The following is a 24366-nucleotide window of genomic DNA, read 5'->3' as shown; positions in this document are numbered from 1 at the left end:
TGGAGATCATCCTCATTGGCTCGATGCCCCACCCTCTGGGCCCACAGGGACTTTGCCTGTCTCCCAAGCCCCCCAAGGCTCTGGGTGGTGGCAACCGGGCATGTTGAAGCTGCACAGCGGCCCTGCCATTTGAGAGGTAGAGGCAGCCTTGCCCCCTGAATCTGTGTAGTCTGGGCCTGTGGTGGGAGTGGCAGCCTGATGATCTCTGAATCACCTTCAGAGAATTCCTCCCTTTTCTTGAAGGCAATGCATGTTTCCAGCTGCGTAGCTCTCTGGTTCCATGTGTAAAATAACAGTAGTCCAGCAGCCTTGCTTCATTCAGTCCCATTTTCTCTGTCCCCTTTGGTTCCAGCTGGCAGTGTTTCTGCCATTATAATCCCATCTCTATTCCTGGCTTCTGCTGAGGTGGTTTAAAATTAAAATATGTAAGATTTGGAGGGGCCAAGCATTGGTGAAAAGAAGAGCAGGACTGGAAGTAAAGAATAATATTTATTGACCTCTTGGTATGGGTCCAACACTATTCTAGGTACTAGACAGAGTTTCAGGAGAATTTGACATCTCTTAAATGAAAAACAGATTCTCTGGAGTGAAAGTCTTGTTAGTCAGGAAAAATGGACCTAGAGTTCTTTTTAACATGTTTATTTTAGTAACAAATTATTTTTATAACTTAAATTCTATAGAAACTTCTTGGTATTTAATATATTTGCTATAGGACCACACAAAGAAGGCCTTAGGCTTGTAGGTAGAAGGAAGCTTATAGAGAAGAAAATTTATAGAGAAAAATTCAGCACCTCTTTGTGAGCCAGAATATTTTAGTAGAAATGGAAGGGTTTAGAGCTGAGAGAGAAAAATTGTAGCTGGTCTGAGATGAAAAAGGTGAAGGAATTAAGATGTGATGTGAATGCAATGCAAGTCAGAGATGAATGATTTCTTTTTCTTTTAGATCCCATGCCAAAAGGCTATGAGCAATATTATGGCTTCACACAGTTTGCACTGGAATTAAATGAAATGGATCCATTGTTAAAGTCTTTATTACCACCTACTGACACTCGATTCAGGCCAGACCAAAGGTAAGGATTTTTTTCAGATCTTTGTCTCCAGAGATGTGAAACTCTTTGTAAAAAGTCTTGGTAACATCTCCCAGGCCACCAAAGGAGCCTAAGAGGCCTTTCTAATTAAGACTCAAAACCAAGAAGGCAAAAAATAAAATAAAATTGATAGAATTTGACTTTATTTTTAAAAAACCCAGCACCCTTCTTCATGGTAAAGTAAATAAAATGTATACCCAGAGTCAAAAGATTAGCGACTGAGAAATCTATACTTGCAGCTCACTTCATGAATTGGTTCTAGAAATCAAGATCAATCCATTTAAAAAAAAATAGACATAGGGAAATGAACAGTTCACAAAATAGGAAATGCAGGTAGCCCTTAAACATATGAAAAGATGCTCAGTCTTACTCAAAAAAACCCACAAAATTTTAAAACCACGCTGTCATACCATTTCTTTACCTATCAGATGGCAAAGACTCAAAAGTTTGATTCACTCTGAGGCTACGGGGAAGAGGCACTTCAGTAACATTGCTGGTGGAAATGTAAATTGCTATAATCCCCATAAAGGGCAGTTTGGTAATAGATATATTACAGACTCACCCTTTAACCCAGCAATTCCACTTCTAGAACTGTCTCCTTAGAGATATACTAACACATGTGCAAAATGACAGATATATACAGTCCTTCACTGCTGCATTAATTTTAACAGTAAAAAATTGGGAACATCCCAAGTGTCTATCAATAGGGAATTGTTTAAATAAATGCAGGTATATCCACACAATTGAATATTATATATCTATTAAAAGTGAAAAGTTCTGTATACTACCAAGAATCAGCTCCAAGATATATGGTTAAGTAAAAAGTAAAACAAAACAAGATACCAAAGTATAGACAGTATTTGTCACCTGCTTCCGTTTATGTTCTTAAAAAGGAGGGGGGTAAAAATATATATTAATGTGTGTTTATATACGAATCAGGAATCTCTAGAAGGATGCACAAGAAACCGGTAACAGTGGATTACCTGCGGTGGGGGGCCTGAATGTGGGTGGGATGGGGAGGAAACAGGTAGAACTGGAGACGAGAATGAGAGAGCGAGATTTTACCCCAAATTCCTTTTCATAGATACAATTTTTTGAACCATGTCTGTATCACCAATTCAGAACACAATATTGTCCCTCATTACCTCCAAATAATGTTTTAAGGGTTGAGGAGGGGGCTTATGTATAGGAGAGTATTCTGAATATCCAGTCTTGCGCACATGCAGTTCTAATAGTAATGATTGTTACATTTCCTTGGTGTTCCTATTCCTTTATCTTTTTCCTCAATGCCTCAGGTTTCTAGAAGAAGGGAGCTTAGAAGAGGCCGAAATACAAAAGCAGAGGATTGAACAGCTGCAGAGAGAAAGGCGCCGGGTCTTGGAAGAAAATAAGGTGGAGCACCAGCCTCGGTTTTTCAGGTATGTGTGCAGCTGGGGTCGTGTGGGTCATTGTTGGCAGGCACTGGCGATGCCTGATGCTTCTGATGTGAAGAGAACAGACTGGGGTGTCCTCTCCCCACGAGAGAGTGTTCTCGGCCCTTTTCCTGCTTCAGAGTGGTGACATCCCTCCTCTGTGAAGGCCCGACTTTGTGGGGACACTGTCCCCAGGCTGTCCCACTCAGCCCTGCTTTGTTGTGTTCCTTGGTCTCTCCCAGGGCCTCTCCCAGGACTTTGCAGAGAGGTTCTCAGTAAGTGCTTGTGGGAGAAGCAACGAGACCAACCAAACCCAACTCCCAGTACCAGGCCGGCTTATTCAAGCCATGTCTAAGGTTGGTCCCCCAAACGGGTAGATTCTACACAGTGATGGAGATAATTAGCTATCACCCCGTTCTTCACCAAACTGGAACTTCCAAGTAATCTAATTCTTGAATTGCAGAAGTTCCAATATACTGGGGCTTGAATTTGGAACACTTAGTATTATTTTAAAAATAGCTTGCTAGGAGGGTCTCGTTAAGAACAGACTGAAAGATTTAGAAGGGGCGTCAGAGATCATCCGCCCTTCACCCCCTCTTTTATTTTAACTGCAAAGAAACGAAGGCCCAGGGGACATAGGGGATCTGTGGAAAGACCCAGTGCAATGTCCCAGACTGGGGTCTGGCTCTCTTGACTACAGGCCAGGGCTTGATACGGTTTTAGGGGTTTTTAGTTTGTTCATTTTTTTTTAATCAGCAACGGAACAATCACAGGTAGAAAAGCAGCCAGCTCCTGCCCTACCTATTCCCCCAAGTCTTCTTTTCAGGATTTTGTTGTTGTTTGCAGGGATTTTTTGGTTGTTATTATTTTTTAATGGGCAACAGAAACACTTTTAGGAGGATTTAGCAACTAATCTATCAGCTGCATCAATAAAATTATATATTTCCAAAACAGCAAAATAGCAACAAGTTATGTTTTATCCCCAAAGTCTTATGTCCTTTCCCCTAAAGTTGATGTGGATTTTGATCATTTCACAAACTCAGAATATGAGTGATTGAAGATCAGTAGGCCAGAGTTTTATCCCAGAATATTCATAACTTCATTTAAACATTTAAAAAATAAGACACCTTAAATTATTTTTTTTTTATAAAGGCAAGGGATAGGTAAATGGATAGACTAACAGACTGATCAATTGATTTTGGTAATATCTGTTAAAGAGGTTCATTAAAGTATTTTTAGGATCATTAAAAATTGTGGATAACCAGACTGTCTCAGGAACTAGATAAGGAGATTTATCAACTTGATCTGATGTAAAAACCTCAAAAATGACTTCACACAGTCTGTGGATCTCTGTGGGAAGTGAACTAACATGTAAATGCGAAATATAAAATGTTATCTGGGCTGTCAGTGCAACCATGTAAGAATTACGTCTGGAATGGACAAGGACTGAACACAGCTGCAGTTCTTTCTCCTTCTGATTGTCTGTAAAATTATCAAAGTATTAGATGTGGCAAGTAAAACTGTGAGAAAAGAATTGTTCAGCAGTAGCAGTCCGGGAACTGTTCCAGTTAGACGCTGGCAGAGATGACAGAGGAGCATGGGGACTTGGACGTTTCCGTTGACACTCACTGAGGAGCCACGAAAACATCACTGGAAATTTCAAGGGGAAACTACAGCTCTGGCAGCGATAGTCGCCTTTGTTTCATAGTAAAGTATCTGATATGCAGATCGATTTATTTTAAACACATCCCTTTATTGGAATAGAAAAACAATTGTGATAAAAATCTATGTTCCTGCGAATGTGGAAAAATAGGCACTCCTCACTTTTGTTTCTAAAACATATGACAGTATCAGTCCACATTACAAGTGCGCATACTCTTTGACTCAGAAGTTCAATTTATAGGAATTTTTAATATAACTAATCTCTTGCACATACAAAATAACATATGTTTTGTTTATAATAGCTAGAGGTTGAAAACAACATCCTCAGGGCCCACCAGTAGGGTACTTATTAAATCATGGTCCATCCCCACAATGGACTATCACGCACCTGTTTAAAAAGAAAAAAAGGAAGCCCTTTTTGCCAGAGTCACCAAACTTCTCCTGCAAAGGGCAAATGGTGAATATTGTGAGTTTTGCAGGCCATGAGGCCTCAGTAGTAATGACTCAACCCTGCTGTGCAATGTGCAAGCAGCCATAGACAATACTTAAATGAATGGGCATGATGTGTTCCAGTAAAATGGTATTACAGAGATAGGCCGAAGGCTGGATTTGGCCCTTGGGCTGTAGTTTGCTGACCTTATTGTGACAATGGAAAAGGATCTCTAATATATATGTTATATCAAAAACTCAAGGGGTGGGAGACCATCCAGGGCTACCACTGAATGAAAAATAGGAGAGGAGTGGAGTGTGAGTGTGCATGCGTGCATGCTCACACACGTGGAATTTCTCTGAGTGAAGCTGCTAAGATCATTGTCTCTGAAGAGAACTGGGAGGCTGGGAGTAGGAAGAAAACATTCAGCTCTCCACTCTTCGGTACCTTTTGAATTTAGATCTATGTAATATATTATCTATGCATAGAATAGTGAACCAAGGCTATTCACTCCAGGCTGTGATTCCAATTCCTTCCAATACCTTTCCTTTTTACTGTTAATTGATCACTTGATTTGAACAACGTGATTGATTTGTAACTTTTACGTGGCCATACCCCAGGTGGTGGCTGTCATCCCAGCCCTGTTTTCTGTACGACAGACTCTACCCTCACCCACTTCTCTCAGAAGCACCCATTTCTCACAGCCTCTAAGTTGGAGAAGTCAAAGTCAGAAGTAGCAAAACGGTTTCCAGGCTTCCTGCTCCCTCGCTGGTCCAGTACTGGACCACAGGGACAGGGGAGCAGGTGCCAGTGATAAGCTGGGGAGGGCGGGCCGGGGAGGAACGGGGTGAAAAGGAGACAGAGACTACGACAGTCTTGTCACAAGCCTTCAGCAAATTCTTTCACTTTCACAGGAAATCCAGCGATGACTCTTGGGTGAGCAGTGGCACCTATTTGGAACTTAGGAAAGATCTTGGTTTTTCCAAACTGGACCATCCTGTCTTGTGGTAAAAGAGGAAAGAGCGATACACCTTTGTACTTCTCCCGTGTTTGCTTTCTGAAGCCACAAACCTGTGTCTGTATATTTAAACAATATCATCTAGAACGATCACTTGTGCTTCTTAGCTTAGTGTTGTATTTAAGTATATATTTTCTTCAGTAGGTTTCTTTACAATTTCAAATGTTATCACAATTGTTTATATGAATGTAGAACACCTTGATATTTCTTTTTATATATAAACTATTTAATAAAAATGAAAGATTGAATGTTAACATGTGGGTTACAAAAGAAGCTTTAACACTAATTTTCCAAAGGTTAGGAAAATTCTAATTAAATGTATGCCTTATAAAATTATGTTGGAAAAAAAATCCATCTTTCCCAGGTGCGTTAAGAAATAAGAATACGAAGGGTTACTCACCTGTGTGCAAGCTACCCAGGTTTTTTTTTTTTTGTGGTACGCAGGCCTCTCACTGTTGTGGCCTCTCCCATTGTGGAGCACAGGCTCCGGACACGCAGGCTCAGCGGCCATGGCTCACGGGCCCAGCCGCTCCGCGGCATGCGGGATCTTCCTGGACTGGGGCACGAACCCGTGTCCCCTGCATCGGCAGGCGGACTCTCAACCACTGCGCCACCAGGGAAGCCCCACTACCCAGGTTTAATTTGGTAGCTCAGATATCTTTTTGCCTCAGACAGCTTTTGAATTGCTCACACAGAACAATTCTGCTGGTACTGGAGTCTGAAGAATATTTGCATTTGCGTTTTAGTGCTTGGGGGAATGGTATACGATTAGTGGGATGTATGTTTTTATATAAGATGGATATGGCAGCTTCTCAAAGAGGAAGCAGTCGAACTCATCCCTCCCTATAGTTTCATTGCCTTATGTGCAATTGTACCGTTACTCAGAAAAATTGTTGATAATCCGAGAAACCCCTGTTAATTAAATGTCAAAATGAAATCCCAGGTGGACAGTAGGAAATTTCTCCTTAGTGAGAGCTGAATCCATTACAAGTTAAGAAACTGTTTTCTGCTTCCCACCCCACCTCTAGCCTCCTCCGCTGTTTGACCACATCTCTGTTGAATATGGAATGTCCCAATTTAGTGTAAAACATAGGTGCATTCAACATGGCAGTTTGACTTTCCAAAAGTTTAGCAAAGTAACTGATTGTTTTAAATAATTCAACATGTTTTTCTTAAATACTGTTTTGGTATTTTCTACCTCTCAATAAGCACCATATTTTAGATCTTGTATGAAAAGTTTGACCACCTGCCTTATAGACAAATGTAGAGAATTGATGTTCATGTTCTTCCTTTGTGTTGTGTCCTGGTAAAGCTTTAAGTGTCTTATCGCTTTCCTACGCTTCCTTCTTACTCATATCACTCTTTAGTGAGTTTTGCAGCAGTCTTGAATAATACACACTATAACTACTGAAAGGAGAAACTTCGCCTTTTTAAATGTGTTATTTCCAATTACTATAATAGAATTTGTGCAGTAGTTGAATTGTGTGATAAAAGCAATTCTAACTTCTGCCCAGATTACCTTAAAACCAAAGCCTAAGTTTGAAGCCTTTTCATCTAAAGCCCATGACGATTTTATGTAATATCAAGTAAAATGGTGTGGTAAAAAGATTTCTCCAGAAAACATTTTTAGATATTTAAATAATTTCAGAGAATGCTATGAGTGAAAAGTAGAATAAATAATGGAAAAAAGAATGCATGATTTTTCAGTGTCACACCAAATAACTAGTTGGAGAGTACTGCACTTTCAAAATGGAGAGTTATTTAAAGTGGGTCAGTAGCCTTTTGGAATCTGCAAGTGACTAGCATTTTAAAACAATACACGACTCATTAAATATTGCTTTCATCCATTCCATTGTATCAAGACGTCAAGATGAACACAGTTCGAATATCATTTCCATTTCTAAGCAGTTAACTGACCCAATCAGATTCTTTGGTTATGTGCTTTGTTCTTTTCTTTTCAAGAATGTATCTAAATTCTGCTCACAGACGGGAAGAAGCAGGCTGTAGATTTTAAGGGTACTCCAGGGGAAAACAAATCTAGTTTTCACAGTGTGAAGGTAAATGTAGAACTTGAGTAATACTGACTGTTATAGGCCTGCTCCAGGGGCTGGCTCAAAACAAAAACAGAAAGAAAACATGCAGCCTGAATAGACATAGCTTTGTCATGCAGTCTTTGGAAAGTCTTTAATTGTCCTGATGCTGTTATTCCAGTTGATCTTATGTTTCATTTTGTAATCACGAGGATCAAGGGACCAAATATCACCTTTGTAGTCATCTTATTTGAGATGAGAGTGGGGCTGAATTTGAATATGTATGCAAATTTTAAAGTCTGTTAGTACCAACATCTATAAAGGGCTTTTCTGAAATTTAAGCAGCTTGGTGATGCATCCTATTATAATCCTCAAATTCCCTTGAGGGGGAAATGGCTTCTTTTTTCCTTCAGTCTCTATTCTCAAAAGCATCCTCTCACCTAATTTGTATCTCAAGGACATTTTATATTCTTAGGATGAAGAAAACAGAAACATGGCATTGTTTGGGAAGAATTGAGGTAGAATTGACTTTGGATTTTGAATCTCCCGATTGCATAATGCCGATCACTGCATCACTTGAGGTACATGTTGTAACCTCCATTTTATTCCTATCATCCCATCCCAAATGTATGGTGAACTGCACAGCTGTTCTTGGAAATGGGACCTTGTACAGTCAGCCACGTTACACTTCAGTATTCCTGTTCCCCCTGCCAGTTATCCGAAGCTGCGGGACATGCTTCAGGAAGGAGCCACTGTCTCCAGGGTAGCCTGGCAGCAGGTCACTCCCTCCCCAGGCCCCAAAGCCTAGGCTGGTATTTCCTGGAGTCAAACTCAATAATCAAAGTCTCAGTGCAGCTCCTCCATGCCATTCACCTCCCAGAAGCCAGACTGGTTCTGGTACTACACATGGAGTTCACTTTAGGACAACTGTCCATTATGTATCAGGTCCTCACGGAATGCCCAGAAAGCCCCCATGGCCTCCTGTGCTTCCTGTGAGGTTCTTTGGGAGAGAAAAGTAGACAAACCAACTTTAAAAAAAATATATTTGCTTCATTTGGGCTGCTGCTTTTCACATTCTACTTTTAACTACTTCCAGTAAATCATTGGCTTGGGCTTCGTGAGCGCTATTCATCTGTATTCTCCAGATTTATGATGAGTGGTCTTATCCTACTATTAACAACGTCAACCCTAAAAGAAAAATGATAAAGTATACAGTTTTTATTTGGCTGTTGAAACTTGTTGTAGGTCTACTGCATACTCTGTAAGTTATGCCTTCCAGCTATCATAGGATTTCCTCAGAGCTTTTAGTTATGAGTAGGAGCAATAAGCAGTTGTTCTTATGATCTTAGGAATAATAGTTCCAATGTATTGGCATAATTTATTTGAATGTCTTTAATTTTGATATTAACATTGTCATACCTCTATTTTTGCTACCAAATGATAGCTATTTTCATGTGCTCAATTTTCCCTACATTGTATGAATCTGTTGCTTAGTGTTTGTCTTTATTTTTCTGTGTTGGATATATATATATATGTCACATAAGTCTGCAAATTGCAGCAGTCTGAAACGCAAACCATTTTCAGAGACTTTGGTTTTGAGGAATGCAGTGATGAGGAGTTGTTAATTTATTTTATTCATGATGATTTTATCTTCCTCTCTTACCCTCAGAGGATACTATTTTTTTAATGGATATTTGTAAATCTTTCATCTAACCATTTATAAGATTATTTTCTGTTTAAAATCCCAGCCTTCCACCCATCCCCTTATGCCTCCCCCAAAAGCTCTGACTAATTTGTTTTTCCCCCTCGTGAAGCTAGTTGACTGTGAATAAATAACATGGAAAAAGGCCGCTCCTGTCGTTGTGTTTCCAGGTTAATGGGCATGTGTGGCTGCTGAATGGACAGAGCAAGACTCTAGCTGAGACTTTGCTGAGGGAGAAACACACAAGATTAGCTCAAGTGATGGGCTTGGAAATAAAAAATACCCCAGAACATAAAGAAGCCTGGAAACTTTGGCAAAAGTTGCCATACTTTTGGTCTGAACATTTCCAAGGTGTACTACAAATGTAGATCCCCCAACTTTGGCACAGGGGACCTGAGGCAGCTAGAGCCCCAGACAGCCCCCAAAGAAGCCCTGTCTGTTCAACCCAGCGTGCTATGGAAATATTATTTTCTGTGTGTCCTAACATGAAAAAGGAAAATGCTGATTAGTCACACTGATTTAATGGCCCTTAGGAATGGCTGACTCATCTCCCACACCCAACTTGTGTCCTTTGCAATGCCCCAAACACTTAACCTTCCCTCAAGTCCCATTCGAGTGAGTTCATATATTTATGGTGTTATGCACGCACTGGATCTCAGTTACGCACATAAGGTCACATCTCTGCCTCCCCCAAAGCACTAAAGAGACAACCAAAAGCAATTCATGAACCTTGATTGGATCCTGGCTTAAAAGAAAGGAAAAACAAGCTGTAAAAGGCATTTTGAGGGTAATTAGTGACATTTGCATATAAACATCATGAAATTATTGCTAATTTCCATATATGTATATGATACTGCCTGTTGATCTGTATCAAATCTGCCATCAAAGAAGGATTGACATTATTCCAAATAATACGAACACTAAAGGAAATCTTAAAAGGCAACCTCAGACCATTTTAACGTGCTGGCCATTATTGGAATAGATATTAAAGCATCCTAAGGTGTTGACTTTGAGGAGGCAATGAAATTTGAAGGTACAAGTTTTCGGCCTCTAGTTTAGGAACTCAGTCGTATTATTTTCTAGTCATACTGATGGAATACCTGCACTAACATAATGTCCATCAGTGACCAGCAAATCAGGACATCATGGTCCTAGTTGACACCAATCAGGAGTTTCTTATTATGGACTAATTAGTTGGAGTCCCTGCAGGAAAGCGAATCCAGTTCCATAGCTCAGGAGATTTAAATGAAGGGCTACTTTCAGGGCTATTAGCAGGATTAAGGCATATCAGCAACAGCTGGAAGTTGTAACCGCCCCCGCAGGAGCTGGAGCTCCGAGGAGGGAAGGGTGGTCAGGAGCTGTAGTGGAGGGACATTCGGCCTCTGCCAGAAAATCCAGTCCAGCGTCAGGAAGAGATCTCCCAACCTCGGTCTCCTCTGGCTGCCATTCTCCCTGGTGACTGAACTCAAGTGGGTACAAGCCCCGAAATGCAGGAGGAGGCCCCGGGCCAACAGAGAAACAAGCACCTGGACCTTATATTCACCGGCATCTGCACGTCTGAGCTTTCAGAGGAATGTTCAGTAAGTAAATAGGCTTCAGGGCCAATTTTTTTTTAGAGAGGATAGAATTGATTTTGGCTTCCAGTTATTTTACCAAGGATGAATTATGATTAACTGTGCTTTTTAAAAACTGGTTCTCCATGATATTACTGTTGTTGTAACACTTTTAATGAGTTAAGGGCAGCCTCTTTTCTTTATTAAATGCCATAGTTTAAACAGGTATCAGACTGGGAAAAACATGTCAGCTTAAGCAGCAATTCTCAAATTTGGCTGATGTCCTGGGGGGTTTCACACACACACACACACACACACACTTACACATTTACACACTTCCTCTGGGTGGTTCAGACCCAGACAGCCTCACACAGTCTGTTGACCAGCATTTGCTCACCACAGAGCAGGAACACCACTTTCAATTTCATGATTGTTCTAGGACTTAGAAAATGGCATGTTGGGAAGAACTGTGTGTTTCTTTTCATGACATTTCGCTCATTGCTTTTGTGCTTTATTTGAGATGTAAAGTTAGGGGCCTTGACACTCGTGGGTACTTTAACACAGGTGTCCCCAACCCCCAGGTCCCGGACCAGTACCTTCCTTGGCCTGTTAGGAACCGGCCGCACAGCAGGAGGTGAGCGTGGGAAGCTTCCTCTGCCGCTCCCCATTGCTCGCATGACCACCTGGACCATTACCCCCCTCAACCGTCTGTGGAAAAATTGTCTTCTACGAAACCAGTCCCTGGTGCCGTAAAGGGTGGGGACCTCTGCTTTAACAAGGGCCTGCAGACAGGGAGCGAGTAGCAGCTGCTGTGATGGATGCTTTCTTTGAAAAGTATTTACTGAGCCAGGAATGGTCCCAGACACGGGCAATACATGGCCTTCCTCCTTGAGAAGCTTCTAGTCTTCTGGGAAGCCAGTGGGTCGGTGAGAAACTGCAGTGTGTAAGAGGGCTCTTGGATGTGGTAAGAGGATGCCCATGTGATGAGGGGAGAGGTGACGGGGCTCAACCACACTGCAGACGTGGCCTGAGAGGAGGGCTAAATCACAGAGCCAGTGAAGGAAGGAGAGGGCTTTGTGGCCAGGGGAGTCTGGGGGAGGGGAGAGAGGAGGCATGGGTGACTCAAGCCAGTTAGACCACCCAACCAGTGTCACAATGAAATGTTTTGATGTGTCACAATACCTGGTGTTTCCTCAGCCTGGAGCCATGAGACAAGGGTGGGGAGAAGAGGCAGGCAGCACCCAGGCATCCAAGGGGGCCGAGGGGATCACGCCCGAGGACCCCTCTTCTACCTCTGCAGGGTCACATAAGCTTCCACCTCCAGTGTCCCCTCCCCATACATCCAAACACAGTGTAGTGAGGGAAACGGAGGCCAAGCCTGGGAAATCTAAGAGGTTCACCATGTCTCCAGAAGTGACTGAGAATTACCAGAGCAGATTTTCTAAATTATCAGATTAGACTAAGGGGTTTTTTTGTAATTTTTTATTGTGGTAAAAAAATTTTTATTTATGTTTGATGTATGGCACTGTGTAAGCTGAAGATGTACAGCATAATTGACTTACATATATTGTGACATGATCACCACCCTAAGTTTAGTTGACATCCATCTTCTCATATAGATACAAAAAAGAAAAAAAATGTTTTTTTCTTACGATGAGAACTCTTACGATCTACTCTCTTAACAACTTTCAAATATACCATACAGCAGCATTAGCTCTAGTCATCATGTTGTATATTACATTCCCAGTACTTATTTATCTCATAACTGGAAGTTTGTACATTTTTGGGTGTGCAGGTCAGTGGCATTAAGTGCATTCACATTGTTGTGCGACCATCACCACTCTCCATCTCCAGAATTTTTTTCATCATCCCATACTGAGATTCTGTACCTATTTAGACTAAACAACATTGGACCTCGAGTTAATTTTTTTCTTGCTAACCAATAGGTGAAGGGCTCGTGAGGAAGACCAGATCAGTTACAAGATGAAAGAATTGCATTTCTCTCACTTCTGAGTTATAGTGTGTGATAATTTTGCAAACTCACTACCAGAGCCTCACCACAACCCCATTTAGGCAATCCCCATTTAACAGAAGTGTTCACTGAGGACCAGAAGTTAAGCAGTTTGACCAAACCCTCCCAACTCCTTAATAGAGTGGGAATATGGGTGCATGTCTGACGTGTTTCAAAACCCAGCTCCTTCTGCTACCGAATGAGATATGTGATCCCAACAACCTTTTCCTTTCCAAGAACTTGTTCTCTAATTTTAGTCCCAAAGGTTTCCTTAGGTCTTTGAAGCTGACACAGGGAGCTCATTGGACAGGAAAAGAACCCTGGGATGGGACTTGGGAACCTAATTGTAGTTAATGGTGAGAACTTGTGTAGGTCACTTATTCTCCGCAAATCTCACTTGGCCCCAACATCAAATGAACAGATTGTTATTAAATTTCTCTCTGTGCTGCCATGTTGTGATCTCAAGAATAGGCAGAAATGTTCTTTGATCAATCAGTAAATATTCATGAGCACCAACGCACATAAGGTCACATCTCTGCCTCCCCCAAAGCGCTAAAGAGACAACCAAAAGCAACTCATGAACCTTGATTGGATCCTGGCTTAAAAGAAAAGTAAAACAAGCTATAAAAGACATTTTGAGGGCAATTAGTGACATTTGCATATAAACATCGTGAAATTATTGCTAATTTCCATATATGTTTATGATATTGCCTGTTGATCTGTATCAAATCTGCCATCAAAGAAGGATTGACATTATTCCAAATAATACGAACACTAAAGGAAATCTTAAAAGGCAACCTCAGACCATTTTAACGTGCTGGCCATTATTGGAATAGATATTAAAGCATCCTAAGGTGTTGACTTTGAGGAGGCAATGAAATTTGAAGGTACGAGTTTTCGGCCTTTAGTTTAGGAACTCAGTCATATTATTTTCTAGTCATACTGACGGAATACCTGCACTAATATAATGTCCATCAGTGACCAGCAAATCAGGACATCATGGTCCTAGTTGACACCAATCAGGAGTTTCTTATTATGGACTAATTAGTTGGAGTCCCTGCAGGAAAGCGAATTCAGCTCCATAGCTCAGGGGATTTAAATGAAGGGCTACTTTCAGGGCTATTAGCAGGATTAAGGCATATCAGCAACAGCTGGAAGTTGTAACCGCCCCCGCAGGAGCTGGAGCCCTCACGGAGCTTACCTACAGATTTCAGAATCTGCCCTAAATTATTCTTTTATGTTCTGTCCTGAAAATGGGAAATATTTGGCCATATGGAAGAATTACATTGCTTATTTAGAAAGTACTGTCAGGTTCTGAATCATGTTTTGTGAAATCAAAATGATCCAAGAGTGAACAACAGGCTTCAAAGCCTATTGATATGGTCCTTTGCCTACACATTCATCAAGCCAACAATACAGGCAATACAGGGAGATTTTAAAAATTAAGTTTCTGTTCCTGTGGAGCTTAGAGTCTATTGGGACAGAGGGTGGGGGCCAGGGGTGGAGACAATGAGCTCATAAACAGATGTGTGGTGTGACAGATGTGAAAGTGCTGTGGAGGAAAATCCTCAAGGACTGTGGGCAGGGAAGATGAATATTTCAATAGCAAATACAAGTCTGAAGCAGGGATGAGTCTGGTGCATTTGAGGCAAGGAAGCCAGTGCAGGTGGAGAAGTGTGAGTGGGGGAGAGGATGGCAAATCAGAATTAGGGCAGGGAGGTACTTGGGGTCATAGGACTTTGGTTTGTACTGAATGGGATTAAAAGTCAATGAAGGGTTTTGAGCAGAGGAACGACATGATTTGATTTATGATTTTAAAGGGTCATCTGGCTGCCTGGTGGAGATTGTAGGGGTCACAGGCAAAAACAAGGAGCCCAGTTTGGAGGTTATTGAACTCATCCAGAGAGAGATGGTGGAGGTTCGGACCAGAGTGGAAGTAGTGGAGGGAAGCAGAAAGAAATTGGAAATACTTTGAAGGTAGAACCAACAAGATTGTCCAAAGAGTTGGGTTTGGGATGTGGGAGGAGAGAAGTCGAGGATGACTCTAAGTCTGTGGCCTGAGCCACTAGAAGGATGAAGTTGCCATGAACTGAGATAAGGAAGACTATGGGCAGAGCAGATTTGGGTGCTCTAGTGAAAAAATTAGGTGGTGAATTTTTTTGAGAGTCCTCTTAAGTAGGCAGCTGGATACGAGTGCAGTAGAGGGTAATGCAGCAGGCTTGGGTTGTTCAAACCTTGCAATTTGAACACAGAAAAGGCTGGACCTTGACCATCTTTTGGGAGATCCCCTCTAAGCCCTTGGAATATCCTTCCTGATAAGAGTGTTTTTATATACCTGGGACCTTGGGCCATGCCAGATAGTTTATAGTAAAAATGTGGTTATGGTGGGGACTTTGGGCTACACTGTATCAGTTTGACCTCTGGAAGGGCTGGAAACTAAGTAACTGTGGTCAGCCATGTGGATGCTCCATGCTTATGTGACCAGTGCTGGACCCTGAGGCTCCCCTGGTTGACAACACTCTGAACATGTGGCCACACCTAGTTACTGGGATTCCTCAAGTGAAAAATGCAGGAGAGATTTTAGACTTCTCCGCCTCCCTCATCCCCACGTTCGTGGGACCTGAGTCCTGCCCAGTCCACCTGAGAAGTTCCTCCTTCTTACCCACAGCCCTGTCTCCAGCCAGACCCTCAGTGGTTCCTGCCTGGCCGAATGGAGCCTCTGTCCACAGTCCCAGCTCCTCGCCATCCATCCTTTAAGCCCCAACCAGAGTGACTTTTCTCAGCTCTGGTCACAACGTTAATCTCATTACAATACGTCTCTGCTCAGAACACCTCAGCATTGTGTGTATGTAACACTGTGGTCCCAAGCCCAGCCTTTGGAGACAGAGACTTGGGTTTGAAGCCTGGCTCTGGTGTTTCCTCAGTTCTGCACTGGAGTTCTCCCCCAAGCAATGTCATGTGGATCACCGGTTGCTGCCATTTACTGATGGCTCACACTGTGCTAATCACTGTCTCCAAGGCTCCCTCAGTGTCCCCGCATCACCGAGAAGGAAGTGGAGACCTAGGCTGAGGAACTTGCTAACAGTCACAATCTCGAACTCGATAAAGCCAGGATTCAAATGCTCTCAGCCTCTAAACCAGCAGTTCTCAGAAACTGGTCTGGGAGCCCCTGGGCAAGGTCTGAAATAATTTCATAACAATGTTAAGATGCTCTTTGCCTTTTGCACTTTCTCTTGAGTGTACAGTGGGACTTTCCAGAAGCTACATGACGTGAGTGTGCAAGGTTAATGCAGAAGCAGACATGAGCAGTCAGCTGTCTTCTTTTAAGCCAGACAGTAATGATATTTGCAAAAATATAAAGCAATGCTATTCTTCCCTCTAATTTTTTTTGTTTTGGAGACTCTGGTTGTATTTCTTTAAAAGTATGTTTTTATGTTAACATATAATGGTTTATTTGCCATACTTTTCATGAATTAATATTTCTCAGTTTGAACTTCTAATACAGTAAATATCAGTAGATATAACCTACATAAATGAAAGCTCTCTGGGGTTCTCTATAATTTTTAAGAGCATGAAGTTTTTTAAAGAGCATACAGTTTTTAAGAGCATATTTAATCTTGAGACCAAATAGTGTGAGAAACACAGCACTAAGCTGTACATAATATGTAAATTGCTTATTATGGTGCCTAGTGGAGAATAAGGGCTCAATAAGTGGTTGTTTTTTACTATTTTATACGGTGCTGTAAATGAATAATAAATGTACTGGCCCTTGACTACTCTACACCTCACTTCTCCTCACTTCCCTGGATGCCCTCTTCTCCCCTGTTTTACTGATTTGCCTGTAGTCTCAGATCCCCAAGCCTTTGCACACTCTGTTCCTCTTAGAGAAACGTCTCCCCCACCACATCTACCGAACTCACACCTTCTCCCCCTCAAGCCTCAGCTCAAGCATCTGCACCTTTTAGAAGGCTTCCTGGAGCTGAGCTCTACACCCCTAACTCCCTGTCCAGGACCCGCCCATCATACGTACTGACTTGGGCAGAAAGTCCTGGGGATTTTGTTAATTTCCTTGGAGAGGAAGATTTTTGTTACCACCCATTCAGTATACTTGAGAAAGAGGTCTTCTTCCTGGAACATAGCCATTTCCCGTCACTAGAACAATAATTGCAAGAAAGATCATGGCCTAGGCCAGTGCTTCCCCAAATGTGGCCTAAACCCTGTGCTACCATATCACTGAGGTGCATCTTAATATGTGTATTCCTGCCCCCATCCATGACCTACCAAGTCACACTCCCTGAGAATATACGTTTTTGTTAAGCATTTTTTCTCTGTGTTTTTATTGGTTGATTGCTTTTAAATTTTTATTGGAGTATAATTGATTTACAATGTTGTGTTTCAGGTGTACAGCAAAATGATTCAGTTATACATATATTCATTCTTTTTCAGATTCTTTACCCATACAGGTTATTACAGAATATTGAGTATAGTTCCCGGTGCTATACAGTAGGTCCTTGTTGGTTATCTATTTTATATATAGTAGTGTGTATATGTCAATCCCAAGCTCCTAATTTATCCCTCCCCACCATATTTCCCCTTCGGTAACCATAAGTTTGCTTTCGATATTTGTAAGTCTGTTTCTGTTTTGTAAATAAGTTCATTTGTATCATTTTTTAAAATTAGATTCCACACTGAGTGATATATTTGTCTTTCTCTGTATGACTTACTTCACTTAGTATGATAATCTGTAGGTCCATCCATGTTGCTGCACATGGCATTATTTCATGCTTTTTAATGGCTGAGTAATATTCCATTGTATATATATACCACATCTTCTTTATCCATTCCTCTGTCGATGGAGAATATGATTTTTTTTAATAACAAAGTCTTATGTTGATTCGGTGATTCTTATATGCACAAAGGTCTGAGAACCAGTCTTCTAGGTACTACTAGGTGCCGTCGAGTAGGGAGAAAGATGACTAAGAATAATACTATGGTGAGAAAGGAAATAACCTACAATGAATATTTACCACGTATGGAAACTTATTAAAGGGAGTTGGTTCTATTGGGAAGGGGGTCAGGGAGGATTTCACAGAAGACGTGACGTTGGACTTGGTTTGACTGGGCGTTTTTAGGCCGAGAAGGACAACAAGGGTATTCCAGCCAAAGAGAAGGTCACGTGTCATGGAAAAGAAGCGTGAAAGCATGGGACACAGACAGAGAAAGGCAGAAAACCCTCTGTGTTCTGTGCTTTGATGTTATGTACAACCAAGAAACTCGGGGGATATTAATTTGGCTATTTAGCTGCTATGTGCTGGGTGGTAAACATGAGCTTTCCAGCCATTGGAGAGACAGTTGTGCATCTTGCACTACTAATCAATAAACTGATATCCTGATTTGTAAATTGACCTTTGGTTAGGGTGGATCAGTACTACAGAATGTGTCAGGTGGCAAAATTCAGTTTCTAACCTGTAACACTGAGGCCTTAAATGTGATTTCACAAGGTGTGAGGTGCCCCATGAGGCCAGCCAGAAGAACCAGCTGACCTCTCAACCCTCTTGTAGTGGACACTGTAGTTTGCTTCCCAAAGCCACCACGTTAGCCTCCTTCTTACTTACAAACAGCACTTTGATTCTGTTCAGATATGGACAGCCTTGTGTTTGAAGGGAGGCCAAGCCCCTTCCCTGGCCCCAGCATCTCAATCAGACTAAACCAATATGGCAATTCCTCCTCCTGCCAATGACTGACTTAGGAATGGGCTTGGGATGAGATGTGGGAAGAAATCTGCTGGCAGCCTGAGAAATGTTTTCCACAGAAAGGGACTAAGGAGAAGGCCATCTCCTTTCCAGCCTTGAACTGTTGTGTGGATTGTTTCTACAGTCAACCTGAAACCAGGAAGAAGAAAGCCTGAGGGCAATACCAGGGGGCTGAGGATGGCAGTGAGAAATGGCAAACAGAGGCTGGGCTGTAGATGATGTCACTGAGTCTCTGAATTAGCCACCCTGAAACTGCTCTACCTGTGCACATCTTGATATGTGAGATGACAGGTGTCCTTATTCGTTAGGCCATTTTAGTTTTTTGGGTTTTTTTTCAGCGGAATGCACACTAATGGCACCCCTCTGACACAGACACACACAAACACAACATACCACTTATCACTTCCCCAACGTGGGAACTGAAATTAAGGAGTCACAGGGAATGTTGGAGCAGCCTTACTGCTGGGCCTCCAGAAACTGATAAATATTTATGGAACTAGAAGATTATTCAGAATCCCACCTACTTCTATCAATAAGATTATCTTTTCCTGCACAAGGACAGGTTAATCCCCCTCCTGTGTACCTCTCTGCCACTATGTCTGCCATTCTGCAGTTACCAACAACTTTGTTATCAGATGATCTTTTCTCTGTCATGGCTTCTGTTTGTTCATAGTTTCTGCTGCTTAATTTCTCTCTGGATATCTTTCAGCTTCTGCAACTGACAACTTAATGTATCTACATTTCAGTTTTTCTAGAAAAGTGTCACATCCCAGTGGGTAAGGCTGTCATGTCAGCCATGTCATCTGCTGCTGACAACACTGTAAGTTGACTGCAGTGGAGTCATAGGTCCAGCCCTAGTCCACCTGGTGGAGGCCTAGGTGGAGGGTCACACTGTACCAGTGTGACAATTTATGCAGAAAGAACCATGTAGAAACTAGGGATTGTGGAGTCTGGGGAGTATCGTGAAGTATTATCTGTTCAGTACTACGGCAGCTTGCCAGCTGTCCCGCCTATATTAATTAATTCTCCTATTACTCCAAAATCATAGAAGCTTTGGCTGGGCACGTGCTTAGCCAGTGAATGACATTTCCCAGACTCATGCTAGTTGTGGCTGCGTGACTACATTCTTACTGAAATGTCACGAGTAGAGTGTTATGTGCAGCTTCTGGGATATGCCTTTAAAATGAAAGGAATGTACCCTCCCCATCCTGGTCTCCCTTCCCTGCTGGCTGCATATGGATGGAATGATGGAAACAGGAACAGCTTTCTTCCACCTCAAGATGGAAACTGCATGTTGGCAAGCCAACAAGGTCAGTGGACCTTGGGACCAACACCTAGGGTCACCAGCTTGTCTTGGTTTGCCCAGAACTGTCTGGATTTTAGCACTGAAAATCCCACAAACCAGGAACCAGTCCTGGACAAACTGGACAGTTGCTTGCCCTGCACGGTCGAGTTGCTACACCAGCTCTGGACCATCTACTTGAACTCTTGTTAGCAAAAAACAAAAAACAAAACCCAAACCCTTTTCTTTGTTTACATCACCCTATCCTATCTCCGAATTAATACAAATACATTTGGTCTAAAGAGCCTGTTGACCACATTTTTGTTGTTGCTCAGCCTGAGGTCTGATGCTGAGGTCTGGAGCTCCTCAGCCAGGCTTCTGGAGCCCATGGTGGGACTGCCTGTGTCTGGGTTCCAACCTCTCATAATGGGGGCTTCAGGGGAGGCTGAGACCTGACTTCTAGCTCTAACCTGGTCCCTCTCCTTGGATCTCTCATTCCCTTTCCGAATGGGAAGTGACTTTTGAAACCTGCTGACTAGTCTGTGCTAACACCCCTTCGTAAACACACACAAACATAAATATACACGTGTACACACATCCACGCACACACATCCACACACGCATAAACACATTCTTTCCTCTCTCTCTCCCCCCACTCTGCCCCTTTTTTTGATACTCGGCCTTTTAGAGGAAGCCTTTATGGAGATCATAAGGGAAGCTGGAGTAGATTAAAGAGCAAAGTAGATTTGTTTTTCTTTTTTTAAAATCACACAATATATGTTCCTCGCAGAAGAATTAGAAAATGGAGTTTGGTTTCATAAATTTTTTCCTTTAAGGCAAACTAAATGAGAACAATAAATATAGCTCATTAGGATTTAATCCCCTTTGGTCACACTAAGAGACACTACTCTCATATCAAAGGACTCTTGAACTGATCTGATTATGGGGGGGTGGTTTCAGGAGAGGGAGGGGAAGCTTCTTGGAAGCAGTGGAGTTCAGGCTCACAGGCAAACTATGACCTCGCTTCTCCATGAAGTCACCTGCAGCGATGGCCCCAAGAGGAGTCAGGGACTCTCTGCATGTCTGTTTTCCCAGGAGGGCCCTAGTTTCAAATATCCTACCCTCTGTCCCTAAGAGCCATCTAAAACCACCAGACTTCCAGTTGTTCAATTCCTCAGCTACACTGCTTCCCACTCCCTGAAGCAACCCTAAAAGCCTGAGTGCAGTCATGGGTATGGGTTTTGGTTCAGGTAATATGCAGGGCCAGATTTCGAGGCCCTGCCTATGTGGGCAATTTCAGGGTGTCCAAATTTTGTTGACTGGTGAAAATGTTTTTTCCATTTATCCTCAAGAGTTCAACCTGTGTAGGGAAGGCAAATGTGTTATTTTCCATAAAAGTTTCTTTGAAATTTATACTCATGGTGGATGTTTTTGTTCATTTTTTAGTCATAAAAGTAATACATTACTTTTACCAACAGAAAATAAGTAATTATAAACTAAAAGGAAAGAATAAAATGGAAACTTCCTGAGTTTGTACCACCCCAAGAAAATAGTGCTACTATTTTGGCATATAATTTTTAACTTTTTAGCATTATTTCCATTATACACATTTCTATATCACACATACAGATGAATCTCTGGTTTTTTCAGAAATAAAAGGACACAATTGGCATCAGATTGGTTTGGGAAATAAATGATCTTTGGGGCAGGAGGTGAGAATAGTGACCTAAGAAATGATAAAGTGAGGCCATCTCATCAAGTTCATTTGTGTAATAGAACAGCTGTTTATATCTGATCTAGGAGGTTTCAGTTAAGGTGATTTATTCATGTTTAAATTTTAACTGAAATTTTACATGACATAAAAGCAAATCCTAGTGTGTTGGTGAAGACCTGGTTATCAAATAAAACCTGTGATTTGCTTTAAAATGAAATGATGGTGATTGTGGGGCAAGGAGTAGATATAGATGAAACAAGATTTCCCATGAGTTGATAATTATTGAAGCTGGATGATGGATACAGGGACCTGTATTATACTACTATATCTTATTTGGTATAGGTTTGACATTTTTGATAACAAAAAGTTAAGCAACAAGTATACGCAGGCACTGGCTCATGGCTCATTAAAGTCTGACTCAAGCCTTTCGATCTTCCCATTTCTGAGACTTCACTTTTCTCAGTACCACCATGATGAACACTCTCTTAGTCACATGAAATTAATCACCATAACCAGCACCATGACCATGGTGAAATTAATCACCATGACCAGCCACTCTTCCTCACCACCATGCATCCTTAGCAAAGATTCCAAGAGGCAGGTCAGGGCAGGTAGGCAGCAATTGGAGGCAGCAACGTCAAGGAGTCCCTAGTAGCCCTTTGTGAGCTTGAAATATTAGGGAATTCTGGTCGTTTCACAAATTTATGTTGATTTTGCATTCTAAGCAATGTGATTTTTTTTTTTTTTTTTTTTTTTTTTTTTTTTTTTTTTTTTTTTTTTTTTGTTGCTGTACGTGGGCCTCTCCTGTTGTGGCGTCTCCTGTTGCGGAGCACAGGCTCCGGACGCGCAGGCTCAGCGGCCATGGCTTACGGGCCCAGCCGCTCCGCGGCATGTGGGATCTTCCCAGACCGGGGCACGAACGCACGTCCCCTGCATCGGCAGGCGGACTCTCAACCACTGCGCCACCAGGGAAGCCCAGCAATGTGATTTTTAAGTAAATTATTTCATCTCAACACAACACACAACAGATGGTCAACATTCATCCTCTTCCCTTCTCCTGAGTTATTAAGAAATCTAAATGAAGGTCTTTGCCTTCTTAGACTTACTAGAGAGTTAGAAAATATTGTGTCCATGTCACATTTTGTAACAGGATGAGAAAAAAATCACCATAAAACCTGGTATCGGATTTCCACTTAGGAAAGTAACTTGTCTTCATTGGGAAAACTGATTTGATAAAACACTGGGGGTGATAAATGACAATCCAAGAGTGTGGCTTGGCAGAAGACAAACCACAGAGATGGCAAAATCCCAGGGCCACCTATTATATAATTTTTAGTTGCTTGTTTTGCTTTCTTACAAACACTTTCTGTTTTCCCAAGCATTCAGGAACATCTTCCACACACATATGCCTTGTGTGGGTAGTATTTGTGTAAATGAAAGGCAGAGGCTGCATTCCATTGTTGCATCACCTCCAAAGAGAGGATGGACTAGATGAGCATAGTGAGTTTGCAGACCTGGGCTCTTAAAGCTACAGGTGAGCATGAGATTTAAGTCCTGGGAAATGCATGAAATCTTTGGGGGTGGTCTTGGTTCTAGTTTGAGGGCTCAGGTGAAATACACATTGTAAAAGAAAGAATGTCAAGCAGGTGACCATGATCCTGTTTGTGTTAAGTGCAAGTGAGTGGTGCCACCAGGAGATAACAGGGAGAGATGGCTTCTTTGCAGCAGTCCTGGTGGAGTTACGGAGGAGATGGAGGATGAACGGGGCCTGCCAGTCCCTCATCACTCAGATTAGTACCAGGCAAGAGTGTCTCAGAAAGACAGATTTTTCCCCTCCTAAAGAAAGCAGGATGACTCTTTGTAAGCTAGACCTCACATACTTTCCAAAGGATTTGTGGATCTGAGAGAGACACATCTATGTAAACATGGGGAAATTACAGATAAAAAGGGATTAGAAGCCATGAAAAAAAGCAAGGACCTGGCTGTACTGGGAACAAGGGAAGATGTGGTTATGGCATTTGAGCCTTCTGGTACCCCAGGAAGGAGACAGCCACAGAGCTTTCCGTAGCTGACAAAGGGATGGAGAGTGCTAGCTCCTAGAAAGAGTTTCTTCCAAAGGATATTTTCATCTATCTATCTATCTATCTATATATATATAGATATATGCTAGCTCTCTGGAACCCAAGGGCCCATGCCATCACTATTTTAGAAGACACAGAAAGGCTCTTATAAAGGTGGGCAAGAGAGGGAGCTTGGTGACAAATGACAACAATTATGACTGTTAATTGGTCTTAAAAATTCTTTAGATCTCCATAGTATATCTAAAGCTGAGAGTCTCCATAAAATATATGAAAATAAGAACCGATTACAGATCAGCAAATGGAAGAACAATATGAATTGCCATCAACTATGAATAATTAAAATGAATTAGTCATAAACTATATTAAAATGAAGGCCACGGATCTGTGGATTTATGATTTGCACTAAAATATGAAAGAATAATAATGGCATTTTATCTTAAGCTATCCAACTTAATTTCTTTTCAATTTGCTTCAGGTACTGGCTATATAACTGGAGATGTCTAAATCATAAAACAGAATTATAGCTCAAATGATTTAAACAGAAACATAAGACTGAATGCTGAATTTGTTTATACCCAAGAGTGTATAAGTGCCTGAGTGGAATTGAGTTTAAGAAGAAAATACAGGCAC

At 41.8% G+C, this 24366-nt stretch overlaps 1 protein-coding gene across 4 annotated transcripts in view; it reads left to right on the top strand.

Annotated features, from left to right (window-relative positions):
* Window positions 1-5798, top strand: part of OSBPL3 (oxysterol binding protein like 3) — a gene marked incomplete at its 5' end in the record, with an annotated part of 89270 nt that extends 83472 nt beyond the window's left edge. For all 4 annotated transcript variants that reach the window (XM_079711927.1, XM_079711925.1, XM_079711926.1 and 1 more), the window contains 3 exons: window positions 944-1070; window positions 2384-2506; window positions 5507-5798. In XM_079711927.1, coding sequence (XP_079568053.1) covers window positions 944-1070; window positions 2384-2506; window positions 5507-5603 — 347 coding nt within the window. In that variant the 3' untranslated portion in view covers window positions 5604-5798. The remainder of the gene's footprint in view (window positions 1-943; window positions 1071-2383; window positions 2507-5506) is intronic.
* Window positions 5799-24366: the final 18568 nt, after the last annotated feature.

This window comes from Hyperoodon ampullatus (assembly GCF_949752795.1).
Source record: "Hyperoodon ampullatus genome assembly, chromosome: 9".
NCBI lineage: Eukaryota > Metazoa > Chordata > Mammalia > Artiodactyla > Ziphiidae > Hyperoodon > Hyperoodon ampullatus.
Note: the sequence above shows the minus strand (reverse complement) of the source record. Positions and strands in the feature narration are given on the sequence as shown.